Source organism: Drosophila erecta, unplaced genomic scaffold (genome assembly GCF_003286155.1).
Source record: "Drosophila erecta strain 14021-0224.00,06,07 unplaced genomic scaffold, DereRS2 tig00000092-arrow-pilon, whole genome shotgun sequence".
Classification (NCBI taxonomy): Eukaryota; Metazoa; Arthropoda; class Insecta; order Diptera; family Drosophilidae; genus Drosophila; species Drosophila erecta.
The window spans coordinates 2,681,768-2,696,238 of NW_020825207.1; the positions used below are offsets into that span (position 1 = coordinate 2,681,768).

Here is a 14,471-nt window from a genome sequence, read left to right on the forward strand (position 1 = left end):
CTGTTTTTGCTTGGTCTCTCGCCTGGAGGCGCTTTAAGTTGGTTCCTGGTAATGTTTTTATGGCTTGACTTCCTTTTTGTGTCCTTTAAGTTTCCATTTCCACTTTGAGCCGTGCTCTGGTCCACTTTGCTCCTTTTCGCTTCTCGGCCGCGTGTTTGTGTAGGGCTCAAGTATGTTTAAGTAAAGTTTGCTCGCCAACTTTTGTCAAAGTATTTCGTGTTCTCAAATATTTTCATTTGCCGAGCCAGCTGCACCAAATAATTGAGGTTTAGTTTTTGCCCGAAATGCCGCTTTTTCTCCGAATGCCACTTATTTTTTTTCTTTTTCGGGTTTCGCTGGGCAGACAGAGGGCAACCGATGCCGAACCAACTTGTGATGATTTGCGGCAGGCAAATTTATTGACAATTCATGGCTCATGGTTGCCCAGAAGCCCATCCTCCCCTCGCTCACTGTGTGAGTGAGGCCGTTCAAGCGTTTTGTTGAACTTTTGCGCAAGTTTGTCGCAAGTTTCCGTTTCCGGCTGGCAGGCCATGACAAAGTGCCGCACATTAAGCTGAAGATTTTTCATTTTTCTCCGCTCTATCTCACTCAGTCGCTCGTCCCGCTCGCATTTTCCTCCTCCCAGTGCCCGGTTTTTGTTATCACCGAGGCCGCAGCCAAGACAAACCAAAAAGCGCAAAAGTTTAAATTAATGACACTCAACTATTAGCAAAATTAAATAGTGCTAAGATTATGTCTGCAAACTTGGAATGCGGTCAGGGACAGGGATGAGTTTCCAGCCCTCGCTCTTTAGCTTTTCCGCATTTCCGCTTTTCCGTTCTCAATATGTCTTCGACTTGGACCATGGACCATGGACCATGGAACGGCCCAATTTGCGGTGACAGCGCCTGAAAGTAGGCAACAGGCTTGTAAATTGCCAATGACGCAATACTAGCACATTGAATTTGTTTACGTGTACGAACTTTCACCAGACACTGAAATGCACTCTGGCAAACTTAGTTTGTGCGACACAACGAAATTCGCACAAGTGAATTTATCGACCAAGGACTACCCTCAACTCTCACTTTAACTCGCTTTAAGTAACTCAGTAAAAGGGATTTTCCTCTTTGTAATAACGTTGGATAGTTATTATTATATCTTAGTTCATTTATTCTGATTTGATTCTAAGCGGTTCTGAGCTCAAATGTAAGCTCTTAATCTCTTAAAAATAAAATTAAAACTGAGAATACAGTGCGTTATATATGTAATATGTGTAATACTTGCTCCTATGCCTGCTCTTGTAACATAAATTATATATTCCCCTCAATTTCGTAGCCGAAAGTGGATTAAAATAGTATATTAGCTTGACAAGCTTCACGTGTATCCACATATAACGCCAGGGAAGGCTGCGGAATTTATTAATAATGCACACGGAGCTAAATAACATTTACTTTTTCCGGCCACCAGCCGCAAAAGTATCTCACGAAGGGCGTGGATGACGTAGAATTTGTTAATAAATAAACGCGGTCAAGTTGATTTGTATGTTGCCATTAAGCGCGAATTAATTAGAAATTATAGCCCAGCGAGGAAAGTGCAAATTCGTGTTCGAGGATCTGGGAGGTGACAAGGAGCAGGGGAAGTGGCAGGGCTCAGGGGGCAGGTGGCAGGTGGCAGGTGGGCCAAAGTAATTGACAATTTTTGCATTTGACTCGCGACTTGAGTCGACTCCACTCGGCTGACACTCGACTCTAGCCAATCTATTCAGCATCATTGTTTGGTGGCCTAATTGAATTACGCTGGCCAGAAGCTGAGCAATAATTAAAAGCGGTCTGCCAATAATCAATGGCCAGGCACCCAGCTGGAGGCAGGTATCCTCGTCCTGGAGGAGCCTGTTCGTGCAACAGGCGAAGGACTCGAGGACTCGAATGGCTCGTAATAGAAATAAATTGGCGCCACACGCAGTTCGCTGGCGACATTGGCGATACAAATACAGATACAAACATCTGAAAGCCAGCAGTCCTGGCCATTGTCTGGCTGTTCGACAGTCAAGTGGCACTTGAGCCAGTCCTTTGGCCAGGAGCCTGGGCCAATCTGTACGGACCCCTTGCGTGTGGCAGCTCATGAATTTCCAAGTGCCCGTTGCCAGGCAGCTGGTTAAAAGTAATGAAGCTCCTTTGGCGTGTGTGCCTGCCTCATCTGTTCATATCTGTTCCTTCTTTTGTTGCATGCTCCATTTAGGCGCACGTAATTAAATCTAACTTTATTAGCACATTTCTGGGCTCTCCAAGTAGAGAGTGATCGACTTGGTGCGAGGCCACTTAGTCGTCACCTTACAGTAGGATAATTAGCTATGCATGCAACATTTGAAAAAACATATGTTTACTTAGATTCAAACCTTAGCTCTGTATTGTTCATCCAGTTAAGAAATTCATATTGAGAATATGGTTAAAGAAATATTTGAGCCCTTGCTAACTAGTACCCTTGCTATTAGTATGTAAGATATACGTTAGTTAATAATGTTTTTTTTTTGGTGTACCGTCAAGTCCCGGTAAGAGTTAACTAGAACCCGACCCGCAACATTCAAGTCCTACTTATTTACTTGTACATCTCGTTGTTGTTTCTTGTTGAATGCTGTTGCTATTTGATAACGTTACTGCAGTTGAGTTGTTGCTCAAGACCAACACTTTCAACACCACCACCACCACCAACCAGCAAACCACCTGTAGCCACCAAAAACCACCACTAAACCACCAAACCAATCCTCTCTCACTCGTTCTTGTTGTGATTTATTCGCTCATTTCTCTGTGTGCATTAAATCCCTTCACCCCGCTCTAGAAAAATGCAAAAACAAAATACAAAAATAATAAAAAATGTGCTTAATGGAGAATTTGCAATTAATTATACTCTATACTCTGCTCACATTTCTCGTGCTTTTTCCATTCGAACATAAATCAATGCGATACCCATATCAAATAAAACCGCGAAACAATGATGGCAATTACAGCTGCCACGCCCAGTTTGAGGCGTGCAACGGCCATCGATGTTGATGCAGATGCAGATGCAGACGCAGACGCAGATGGTAATGACAACGAAAACCATGTCGATGGTTATAGCAATGATGATGACAATGATGAACGATGGCTGAGAGCTCCGAGGGCTCAGAAGGTTCAGAAGGCTCAAACTCAGGCTTATGCCGCTCACAATGACAGGCCGCAGACCAAAACAACGGGCGCAATACGTCAAAACAACGGCAGCAACAAGAGCAACAGCAACTGCAACAGCAACTGTAACAGCAACTGCAACAGCAGCAGCAACTGCAACAGCAGCAGCAACAACTATAAATCAGCAACAACATCTCAGTCAAACATAAACCATAGATTAGCGCCGAGGGCTAGCTTTCCGGAGATAATGCAGCCACGCCTGTCGCTCAATGGGCTGCTGAACCCATCGCTAATGCCCTCGCCCCGCCCCCTCTATCGGGATCACAGCTCGAGGTCAATCAACCCACTGACCGCCTATGAGCAGCAAATGGCCGAGCTGGACGGCAGCTTCTATGCGAGCAATGCCGGCTACTTGGGCGCCGGAATGGGCGGCAGTGCGGGCGGTGGCACCACCTGTACAAATCTCACGGTGGGCGGTGGTTCCACTGGTGGCGGTGCAATGGCGGGTGGTGGTGGTACTGCAAACCAAGTGGGTGGCAGTGGCAGTGGCAGTGGACCTGGCGGTGGAGGTGGAGGTGGAGGTGGAGGTGCAGGTGGTGGTGGTGGTGGTGCCGCCATACACACAACCGAACTCTCGATCACACCCACAATGGCCGGCGATGAGCAGTTCATCGATCTGGGGAGCCTGCGACGCTTCTCGATCGATCGCCAGAGCTTTCTCGGTAAGGCCACGTGATCCCAGTCCCCCAAAAAACTTTATCAAAACATTATATTACAAGTGTACATATTGATTTTTTAAATATTTTTTTTAATTATACCAAACTACTTTCTTCCTGACACTCTTAGCCATGTTATATAAGCCAAACTTAAAACAAAGATTCTTGTACAGTATTTAAGTGATTTCGATAGGGTGTTCATCCGCAATATGATTATTTCCAAAGACTTTATAGATTTTTTATGACCCCAACCTTGCACATTTAGGGAGTTACAAAAAGGATTGCTTCTAAAGGTTGTTATTTTCTTCTAACCCCCCTACCATCCGCAGATCTAGGACCAAAGTTTGGCATGACCCAGCCGAAATTCGGGCAGAGTGTCTCGCAACAAGGTTTCTTCACTTCGCACGACAGCCTGGCCACACCATGCGCCTCCAGGGCCTCCAACTCGCACATGGCCACCGTAAGCACTGCCTCAGAAATGGATCTTCTGCACAACAAGCAACGCAACAAGTCGCGGGGTCGTCTGAAAACGGCTGCCAGCGGCGATCAGCCGCTCCTGGGCACATGGAACCGATCCACGGGACGCGGCTCGCAGGATAACACGCTGGCCGGCGGCGGAGCCACCAGTTTGGCCATGGGCGGCCACAACCAGTACGGTGGCAACTACTGCAACGGCACAGATCGGTGGGTACCCGAAATAATAGTTACTAGCTAAAGCACGGCCTTTTTGCTGGATTGTGTAATATACTTGTGTGGCATTATCCTTATTTTTATTCCTCACTTTGTAGCTACCCGCGCTCCCGATCCCAGCAGCAGGGGCACCACAATGCTGCCCAGCAGGCGCATCACCCCTACCAGCTGCAGCACTCGGCCTCCACGGTGTCGCACCACCCGCACGCACACGGTCCACCCTCGCAGGGTGGCCCTGGTGGACCAGGACCTCCCCACGGCGGCCATCCGCATCATACGCACCACGGTGGCGCCGGCAGCGGAGGAGGTAGTGGACCAGGCTCACATGGTGGCCAGCCGCATCATCAGAAGCCACGGCGAACGGCCTCGCAACGGATTCGAGCAGCGACGGCGGCCAGGAAGCTGCACTTCGTCTTTGATCCGGCGGGGCGACTGTGCTACTACTGGTCCATGGTGGTGTCCATGGCCTTCCTGTACAACTTCTGGGTGATAATCTACCGCTTCGCCTTCCAGGAGATCAACCGGCGCACGATCGCCATCTGGTTCTGTCTGGACTACCTGTCCGACTTCCTGTATCTGATCGATATACTGTTCCACTTTCGCACCGGATACCTGGAGGACGGGGTGCTGCAGACGGACGCTCTGAAGCTGCGCACCCACTACATGAACTCGACGATCTTCTACATCGACTGCCTGTGCCTGCTGCCGCTGGACTTCCTCTATCTGTCCATCGGCTTCAACTCGATCCTGCGCAGCTTCCGGCTGGTGAAGATCTACCGGTTCTGGGCGTTCATGGATCGCACCGAGCGGCACACCAACTACCCGAACCTGTTCCGGAGCACGGCCCTCATCCACTACCTGCTTGTGATATTCCATTGGAACGGCTGTCTCTACCACATCATCCACAAGAACAATGGGTTCGGATCGCGCAACTGGGTCTACCACGACTCGGAGTCGGCGGACGTGGTCAAGCAGTATCTGCAGAGCTACTACTGGTGCACCCTGGCCCTGACCACCATCGGGGATCTGCCCAAGCCGCGCTCCAAGGGCGAGTACGTCTTTGTAATCCTCCAGCTCCTCTTCGGCCTGATGCTCTTTGCCACGGTGCTGGGGCACGTGGCCAACATTGTGACGTCAGTGAGCGCAGCGCGCAAGGAGTTTCAAGGTGAGTGCTATCCATTTTTATAAGAAGAACTGTAGTGCTTTTAAATCGAGAAGTTGGGGCTCTACTGTGGCACGAGGAAATTGTTGCTCTGATTAACTAAAAGCATCAGGCTGTACAATATTTTATCCGCACTCGGCCATGTTTCACTTTTATACTTTTATATATACGACGACTCTCATATACGAAAGTAAACACTGGCAAGCTGATTTCAATATCATGTGCAAGCCACTCAAATAAAACAAAAAACCCAATTACGTTATTCATAGCAAATTTATGACAACTTCTGATGCAAAAAAGGCAATAAACCAGAAATAGAACAAAAAGCATTTTTTTTTTCACTAAAAAGACCGAAATGTTTTCTTAAACAATAAATTTTGCTGCAGACTAACCAAAGTACTTAGCCTGATTAATTATTGTTTTTGTTTTATGAAAAGAATGGAAACAGCTCTGATTGATGGCACAGGACCTAAAGTCCTTGTTTGTATGCCGAATTTATATTTTAGCACAATAAATTGGCATATAAATAAAGCTGATAGCATGATAAAAGGAAAGAACATTTTCAAGGATGAGCCTGGGAAATATTAAATGTGCTATTCAACTTACCACGGAAATTCCGGCTTTGCGTTTCCTTAAGGAAACCCGTATTAATGCAAATGAGAAATGTGGACGTCAACAATGGCGTTGAAGGTATTTGCCAGCCTCTGAAGAATTCCTGCCAAAACTGACCGAACTTGTTGCTTGAAGTTGTCCTGACAACTGGAAAAGGACCTCGCAGCATATGAATGCGGATAAAGAATAAAGGCAACAGGATAACAATGGGCAAATACTTTCGTACTTATCCTTAAGCTGCGTTTTCAGCAGAACGGGAATTCGTATTATTGTGCGGATTGAAAGCTGTGCCAATTTTATGCAAAATATTGAAATCTGGCGGTGCTATGGCAATGATGACGTGGCAGCAGGACAGCCCCGTAGTGCCCATTGTGGCATACAAAGAGGACTCGAAGGACCCGAAGGACTCGTAGAGAATTCTCTCGTAGGCTCAGTTGGGCGTGCGGCCATTAGCTAAATGAACTCGTTTACCCGACCGGGCCATAAATAACTGGACGAAATGCAAGAGCAATCCAAGTCAGCTAAGTGGAAAATGCCAAGTGAAAGGCATAGCACGACCAGACTACAGTGCACTCAAAGAAATACTATTGTATTGTGTGTAATTGCAAAACGATACTACAGATATTATAGTCTGGCACACACTGAACATTTCAACTGGACTTGAAAAAGTTTGTTGTATAGCCTTGAAATGAACTTGAACAAGTAATTACTGTTTCCTTGAAAGTTATCTGCAGGCATAGACTTTTCGCGATAGATTTTCGACATCAAAGGATTTTTTTGAGTGCAGAGACGTAGCGGAAAACGCATCAGAGGAAGCGGAAACGAGAATAAGATGCGACAGCGCTGGGCATCATTTCTTGCTTTCATTAAGAGCAGCGTCAGCTGAAAAATATTAAAGCCACTCACGACGACAATGGGTCAAGGTGGTTCGGTCAGCTCCTGCCAGCAGGGGGCAAACAAAGCACAATTGGACGCCGGTGGGCGGATACGTAGGGGGCGTGGCACCTTGATTTGCGCTGGCCATTCCTTCTGGCTAAGCTCCTTCTTCGTCTTCCAGCTCGCCGCCCCTCTGAGCTCCGCCTGCAGCGCCCAGCCAACTGGCAGCTGACTTGTTTACACAACACTTTGCATGTGTGTTTGTGTATGCGGCCATTGCACATGTGTCCATTTTCATGTCCTGCAAGGGGGAGTGGCAGGGGCGGTGGCAGGGGCGGAGGCGGAGGCGAAAGGATGGCAAAGTCAGCAAGCAAAGCTCTGGCGGCTTAATGGACGAAACGTGCTGTTGAATTAATTTCTGGCTTTATGCTCTCGATTTTTTCTTTCCGCTTTCCATTCAGCCGCCTTCGTTTTTTGCAGGCAGGCAGAAATATACTTCTATGTATTGAATTTCAATTTTTAAGTACTTCAAACATAAAATCCTATGAAAAAAAAGTTAAATAAAACAAAAACCATTATAATATTAAACTTAATCTATAAGTAATTAATTTTATTATAATTTACATATCAATTTGGCGATACACATTTCATTGCGCTTACTTTTTATGAAAATGTAATATATATTACATTTTGATGGCGGTCTCAGTTCAAAGCGGACTATGCATGAAGCCTATAAAATCGCGCAGGTTTATGCGCCCATCGTTATCCATGTCGACTGCTCGGTAGATATCCTTAATGTCCTCATCGGTTACGACTTCGCCCAGGACGACCATGATGGCACGCAGGTCCTGGACGGAGACGTAGCCATCACGATCGCGGTCAATGATGCTGAAGGTGCGCATCAGGGTTTGATCACTATCCACATGGGCCATTCGGGGCGCCATCATCCGCATAAAGTTTTGCAAATCCAGTTCCTGCTCATCACCCACGGCCACCGAGTGAATGAGATCGTACAGCTCCGCCTCGGTGATTTCGTAGCCCACTGAAATCAGGGCCAGACGCACATCCTTGGCTGATAAAGTGCCATTCGAGTCCAGATCATACCTTTCAAAGGCATCCCGCAGTTCCTCGATCTGCTCATTCGTCAGCTCATTGCCGGAAAAAGAAGGCATGGTTGCCAATAATACAAAAAGCAGTTCGGGAAAATGGTGTACAAAAAAAAGGAGAAATGGGGGGAAAAAAACCGATGTGTATGAAAACTGACAATCAACTCAACTCAACCGAACTCGAGCTCTGTTCTCGATGGCTAATAAAACACTTAGGCAAGCAATTGTTGTTGTTGCGGTCACAAACTCTTCCAGAATAATAATGCATCATATACTCGCACAAGGGGCAATAAAGGCAAAAAATAAGGAAGCAGAGATGCTGAAGCATGCAACGTTTGGAGAACCATCCATCAATTTGTCAATTCAGCGCTTGCCTTTGAGTGGCTGGCCATGGGACAGGAATGATGTTAGATGACGACGATGATGATGATGATGATGATGATGGGCAGTAGTTGGCTGGAGTGCTGGCCATAAAAACTCAAGCGGGCAAATAAGTTGAACACACACCGCTACCACACGAGCTAAATGGATTTTCCGTAATCCTTGTGCAGTTTCAAGTAATTATATTGAACAAATGTTATGGAAACTATAAGGATTTTCTTGGCGCAGCAGGACTTTTGATTTACAACCAAACTGTAGCATACTTTTGGGCAATGCGACTTTGAGACGACTGTAATTTGTACAAATAAACATACCTTGTTTCTAGTGCCTCTCCCTCTGCCTCCTCAAAAGGTGGAGTTGAGAACGCGAAACCACTGACTTGTCAGGGATTTCTAGGCTTAGAAATAAGTTTTCCGACAGCCCATTTGATTCATTCAACTTTGAGGCCTACTCTTGTTGCGCTTATACCCCCAAAGACTTTGAGCCCGGATGATGATAAGCAAATGAAATGTTGTCGCCGTCCCACATGACGAATGATTAATGACACGAATGATACATTCCTCCCGGGGGCAAAAACCACGCGCCACGGCCAGTCAAAAGTTGAAACCCAACTTTAACCATGGCAGGCACTTTTTCACTCGGTGTCACGGTGCCTGGCTACAAAATTTCGCTAGTCAGAGCTTAGTGGGGGATACTGTTTGCAAAGTGACTGAGTCCCGAGTCTTCTTCTGCTACATTAGCCTACTTCCTCCGCTCTGCAACGTACATTCCACTCAGGAATCCTCTGATGCTGCAACAACTTGTGCTTGTGTATTTGCTTAAGCCGAGGTCGCTTTCCTGTTTCCTTCCGCTGCTTTTCCACTTTTCCGCTTTTCCGCTGTTCCACTGCCTGCAAAGGGGGTGGGGGGGCGCGGGCGGTGTGCTCAGGAAAATTGATTTTGAAATAGTTGGTCTGCCTTTTTAAGTTTGATTGACGTTATTACATTACATAACATCGCACACGGAGTGGAAAGGCGAGCAGCTGGCTTAAGTTATTCATCCATTTAGTCCCACTTAGGGGTTGGGGGTGGTGGACAGCTGGGCTGCTGGGCAGCTGGGGGCGGTGGGTGATTGTGGGTGGCAACAACAAGTGGAAAACTGTCATTATATTTGAGTTATTGATGGTTTTTTTTTCAAAAACCATTTTGCAACAATGTTGCCGCTACCCAACCGCACAGACACACACACACACCAACACACTTCAGCCGCACGCTGACAGGCTCTCCGCCCGCCACCCGCCACCCCCTCACCCTTCCGCACACACACACATACTGTTACATTCACGCTTAGTTAAACGCATGGCTGTGGCTTGTTAACGCCGACAAGCGCAAAAGTTTGCCGTTCGCCAAATGCTTGCGATAATCGACAAGCTTTCACATACTCAACCAAATGCACTCTAAAAAAAAGGGGGAGATTGCTGCAAGAACACATATAGAATCGGAGTGAATTGCATACAAGTTCATGTTTACTTTCTAACATGTTGCAACATAATAGTTGCTCATAGTTGTAGAATATATTTAGTGCCGACTCAAGTGCAGTTTCTCCCAGTGCAAGAGACTCACACACTGCCAAACAACCTGCTCGCATTCAGGACATTCACTGTGTGCGGCTGTGTATTGAATTTTCCCCTGTTTTGGCAACTGTCCAAACACCATTTCAAAAACTGACATTTAAAATTATGGAAATGCAGACCCATACACACGAGTATCTGCGCCCATCCCTCAGGTCCCATTATGTAATTGTTATTGTAAATAGTTTTATGCAAATTTTCCCGCTGTCAGCAAAACTGTCAACGGACCTTGATTGATGTATGCGGACAGTTTGCATATGAATCATCGTGGGTGTGAGCCAGAGTTACTGTGCATTTATTCAATTGAAATTTCTTGCCTCACTTGGTTTTTTAAACATTTATGCCACTTTTCTCCGCCCGCTTACAATTAACGTCTGTTTGGCTTGGCTTGGCTTGGCTGGCTTGGCTGGCCTGGACGGACTTGGCTTTTGGCCCCGCAATTAAAACAATTTACGCGCTCAATTTAAGCCAGCACAAGCAAACACGGCCCAAAGGAGCTGGCGGAAGCTTCACAGCGCTGAGCGCCGAGCAGAAGATTTGTAGTGCTTTAGCCAAGCGTTTTTTGGTAAATGCATAATGGCCAAAGTGTTGTTGCCCGCTCTTGTTCTTATTGCTCCTCCTGCTGCTGCTGCCCCACAGTGGTGGCACTAAAAATAGCAACGAGGCGAAGTGACGAAAAGCAAACGAACTCAGAAACGCGTCAGCCATTCGACATTGGAACGGTGTCGGTGATATCCTTTCCTCACACTGAGGGCATCCAAGGATTTTGAGCTTGATTTAACACTACCCTTACTCCCCGAGCATTCAAAAAAAAAAATGTATTCTGACTAAAAATAATAACAGATATCTGGAAATTTGAACTTAATCATCTTATATAAATCGACTTTGAGTGTGCCTCTATCCATTTCAATTCACCAAAAGTGCCCTGATGTTATTTTAGGTAAATTTGTTCTCAGTGGCGGAAAAGAAAGGTAATACAACCTTATCCTTCTCAAAGAAGACATCTCCTGAATAAATCTGTCAAAGGACTTTTACCATACCTTTCCAGGGTATCGTTTTCTTCGATTGCGCCAGATCCTTTTGGCCTGTACCTCTTTCCATTTTCTCTGCCTCTTTTTTTAAGAGGGGATGTGGGCGAAAAAGTGGGGATGCAGCGACGTCCATTATCCACTTTAAGTTGCCAGCCCTTGCTGTGTGTGTGTGTGTGCGTGTATGTGTGTGTGTGAGTGTCCTGGTCTCCCCTCTGCATGGGTATATGTGTTCAGCTTGGTTTGTGTTTGTTGTTCGTTTCGCTGTTTGCTTTTGCTTGCCACAGCAATGTCCTGTGCTTGTGTGAGTTTATGTTTGCTTCTGGTTATGCCCCACAGTTGTAACCCTGTGTGTGTGTGTGTGTGCGCGAGTGTGTGTGTGGGGGAATATATATATATATGCGGATTCCAATCAATATCGTAGACGCAGTCGCCGCTGGTGGCCGCTTTTGCCCATTAAGCTGCATGTACACCAACTTACTGTCGTATTTTTAGAACACGCCAGTTGTTGTTCTTGTTCCTCTCGGTTTTTTCCCCTTTTTGCTGTTGTATTACAACAGCGGCATGTAGCTGCTCTTTAAGGGCAAAGCATTCCATTATCCTTGAATGGCGAATTCCCAAGGATTTCAGCATTCGGCTTTCAGCTCCCAATGCAGCTGGCATGCGCATTGTTATTGCAAACTGGTGGCGCTGCGAGGTGCTCGCCGCATATATTTTTAGTTACCGCCTGAATAAATCCATCCCCAGCACTTCATCCGACCATCAGCCGTGCTCAGCTCGGTTTCAGCTGCTCCTGCCACATGGCGCTCATTGTTTTTTGCCCCAGTCCAGCTTGCAGAGTGGCAGCCATCGACGGCGGTGGTAAATGCATAATTAAGGTGCAAAAATCAGAGGCCGAATGCAGTTTGCTTGAAATTGAATCTGCACTATTCAATGGTAAGCCGTATATGTATATCCGGCTGTTGGTTGTAGCATTTCCGGTGGGGAAGAGCTACTATCCGGGGCGCTTCCAAAACATTTAGAGCAACAAAAATGAAACAAGCAGAAGAGAAGTCGGATTAAATCGATGTTTGCCTAGCTTTCTGATGACTTAACATATTTGCAAGTGTTTGACCACTTGAGCGGGAAAGAGGAGCAAGCAGAAGGCAGTGTAGATGTAGAACGAGCTTTCAGAAGCTAAATTAATGTACTTCTAATGAGGGAAAGTATTGCTTGTACAATATGTGGCTAAATGAACGTTGCTCATTTGAAACACCTTTTTTTTGGCTAATCTAAATGAATGGGAGTGTTCGCATGCCATTATCATTCGCACATGCACCACACTTCTGTAGCAAATCCATGATATTTGTTTTCCGCATTTGAAAGAAATCCAGTTGAAATGGCAGGTGGCAAAAGTGCAGACCATTACTTCTCCTTCACTTTGAATTGCGCCAAGGACTCTCTGCACTCGGGTGATAATCGCAGACAATTCCTTCGATTCCTGTGCGCATTTAGTAAATGCCACACCCTCCTCCTTGCACCATTTTCCCCTCCTGCAGCTCAACTCCCATCAGCGACCATTGTTCTGCCGCCAAAGGAGGAGCTCCTGGGCCCCGAGCACAACTTCCGTCTTTGGCATAACACATCAGCTTGACTCTTAAGTGGTTTCTAGTTAGTTTGCAATTTTCACTTGGCTAGAACGCCCCACAATCCAGCGTTTTTATTTTCCTCTTTATTTTCCTTCATCTTTTCGAATGCATGTTTTGATGTGTGTGTGTGTGCGGGTGTATGGGTGAGTGGGTGTGTGGGTGTGCGGCGGTTTATGAAAAGACTGTGGCACAGGAAGAGCAAGTTTTTGTCACGCATATTTACTGTTTGCATGTGATCCCCTCCTTTGTTCGCTCGGCAACTTGCTGCTGCAGTTGGGGGCGAGACAATGGCCTGAACTTTGCACCCAGATTTCTTTCACATACATCCACACACACCCACCCACGTGTCAGCCACTGAAGTGCACCCATCACCGCCGCCCCCTTTTCACCAATATGAAGCGACTTTTTTGCCTGCAGTTGATCCTACGGCGGCAATTGTCCTCGCCGTCAGTCGAGAGACAAAAGTCGAGTCAAAACAGTAAATGTAATTATTGGGAAAGGCAGCGCTTAGTTGGAGGTGACACCAGCACCGCCATCTGGCGGTAAAAAAGAAAACCATGCAGCGGCTGCGCCATCCGAGAAGAATTGCAACAGAAGCAGATCAAAGTTCGCCGAGGGCAACTGTAGGCGAAGCCGAGCATAAAATGAAAAATAAATAAGAAATAAGCTGAATGTGAAGCCAAATGCACTATCTTCTCTTTTTGGACAAAACGCTGCCAAGTGACTTGGGGGCAAAAAATGGCAAATTAAATTTTGCTCGCAAAATGCAACGAAATGAAAGAGGAGAGCGCTGTGGCGTGGCAGGGAGGTGGCCAGGAAACAGGACGAAACGTAGCCAAACGAAACAGGACGCAAGATACAGGATAAGCTCGGTTCAGCCACAGAGCAAGCAAAGGAATTAAAGCTCGAGCAATTTCTAAAAACACCAAAAACCATCAGGAGACACAGAAACGCCGGCAGGACGAGAGTCTATCGAAAGCAACCGCAATTACTGAGCCAACCGCACAATACTGCAAAATACCCAACCGAAAGCTGAAGCATTCACTGTTCCATTTGTTTATTTTTGCCGGCTGCCATGGAATATGCAATTAATATTTAGATTGATTTTCAATTGTAACAAAACCCCGCAAAGATCGTGCCAGCAACGCAGCAGGAAAGGCGGGCAAAGTAGGTGTTGGCCAAGTGTTCGTGTGTGGGTATGTATGTGTGTGAAAAATTGAATAGGATGGTGGCTTGGTGGGTTGGTGGATGTCGAATGCATTCAAGCAGCGCCGCAATAAAAATCGTTGTAATTTTGCATGGCTCTCGTATCACAGTGGGATAGAAAACGGAGCAGGATCGAAGGGAAATGGGAAATGGGAAAAGGTGCGGGAAACATTCCCATCGCTATCCATATCCGATATGTGCAATGGTTGCCAAGAGGCAGACACTGCCGTTCACAAATCTTTCACTTCGCCGACAAAGTCTGCCACAAATGCCATTCGAAAGTGGGACACGAACACGAGTAACCAAGCGAAAAACTT

At 46.5% G+C, this 14,471-nt stretch overlaps 2 protein-coding genes across 3 annotated transcripts in view; one reads left to right on the forward strand and one right to left on the reverse strand.

Annotated features, from left to right (window-relative positions):
- Nucleotides 1-14,471, forward strand: part of LOC6547364 — a 59,007-nt gene that overhangs the window by 37,311 nt on the left and 7,225 nt on the right. For both annotated transcript variants that reach the window (XM_026980767.1, XM_026980766.1), the window contains exons 3-6: nt 2,984-3,688; nt 3,734-3,862; nt 4,186-4,540; nt 4,645-5,711. In XM_026980767.1, coding sequence (XP_026836568.1) covers nt 2,984-3,688; nt 3,734-3,862; nt 4,186-4,540; nt 4,645-5,711 — 2,256 coding nt within the window. The remainder of the gene's footprint in view (nt 1-2,983; nt 3,689-3,733; nt 3,863-4,185; nt 4,541-4,644; nt 5,712-14,471) is intronic.
- On the reverse strand, nt 7,831-8,450 carry LOC6547365 (calmodulin). The gene has a single exon (XM_026980770.1). The coding sequence runs from the start codon at nt 8,366-8,368 to the stop codon at nt 7,904-7,906; it is 465 nt and encodes a 154-aa protein (XP_026836571.1). The 5' UTR covers nt 8,369-8,450; the 3' UTR covers nt 7,831-7,903.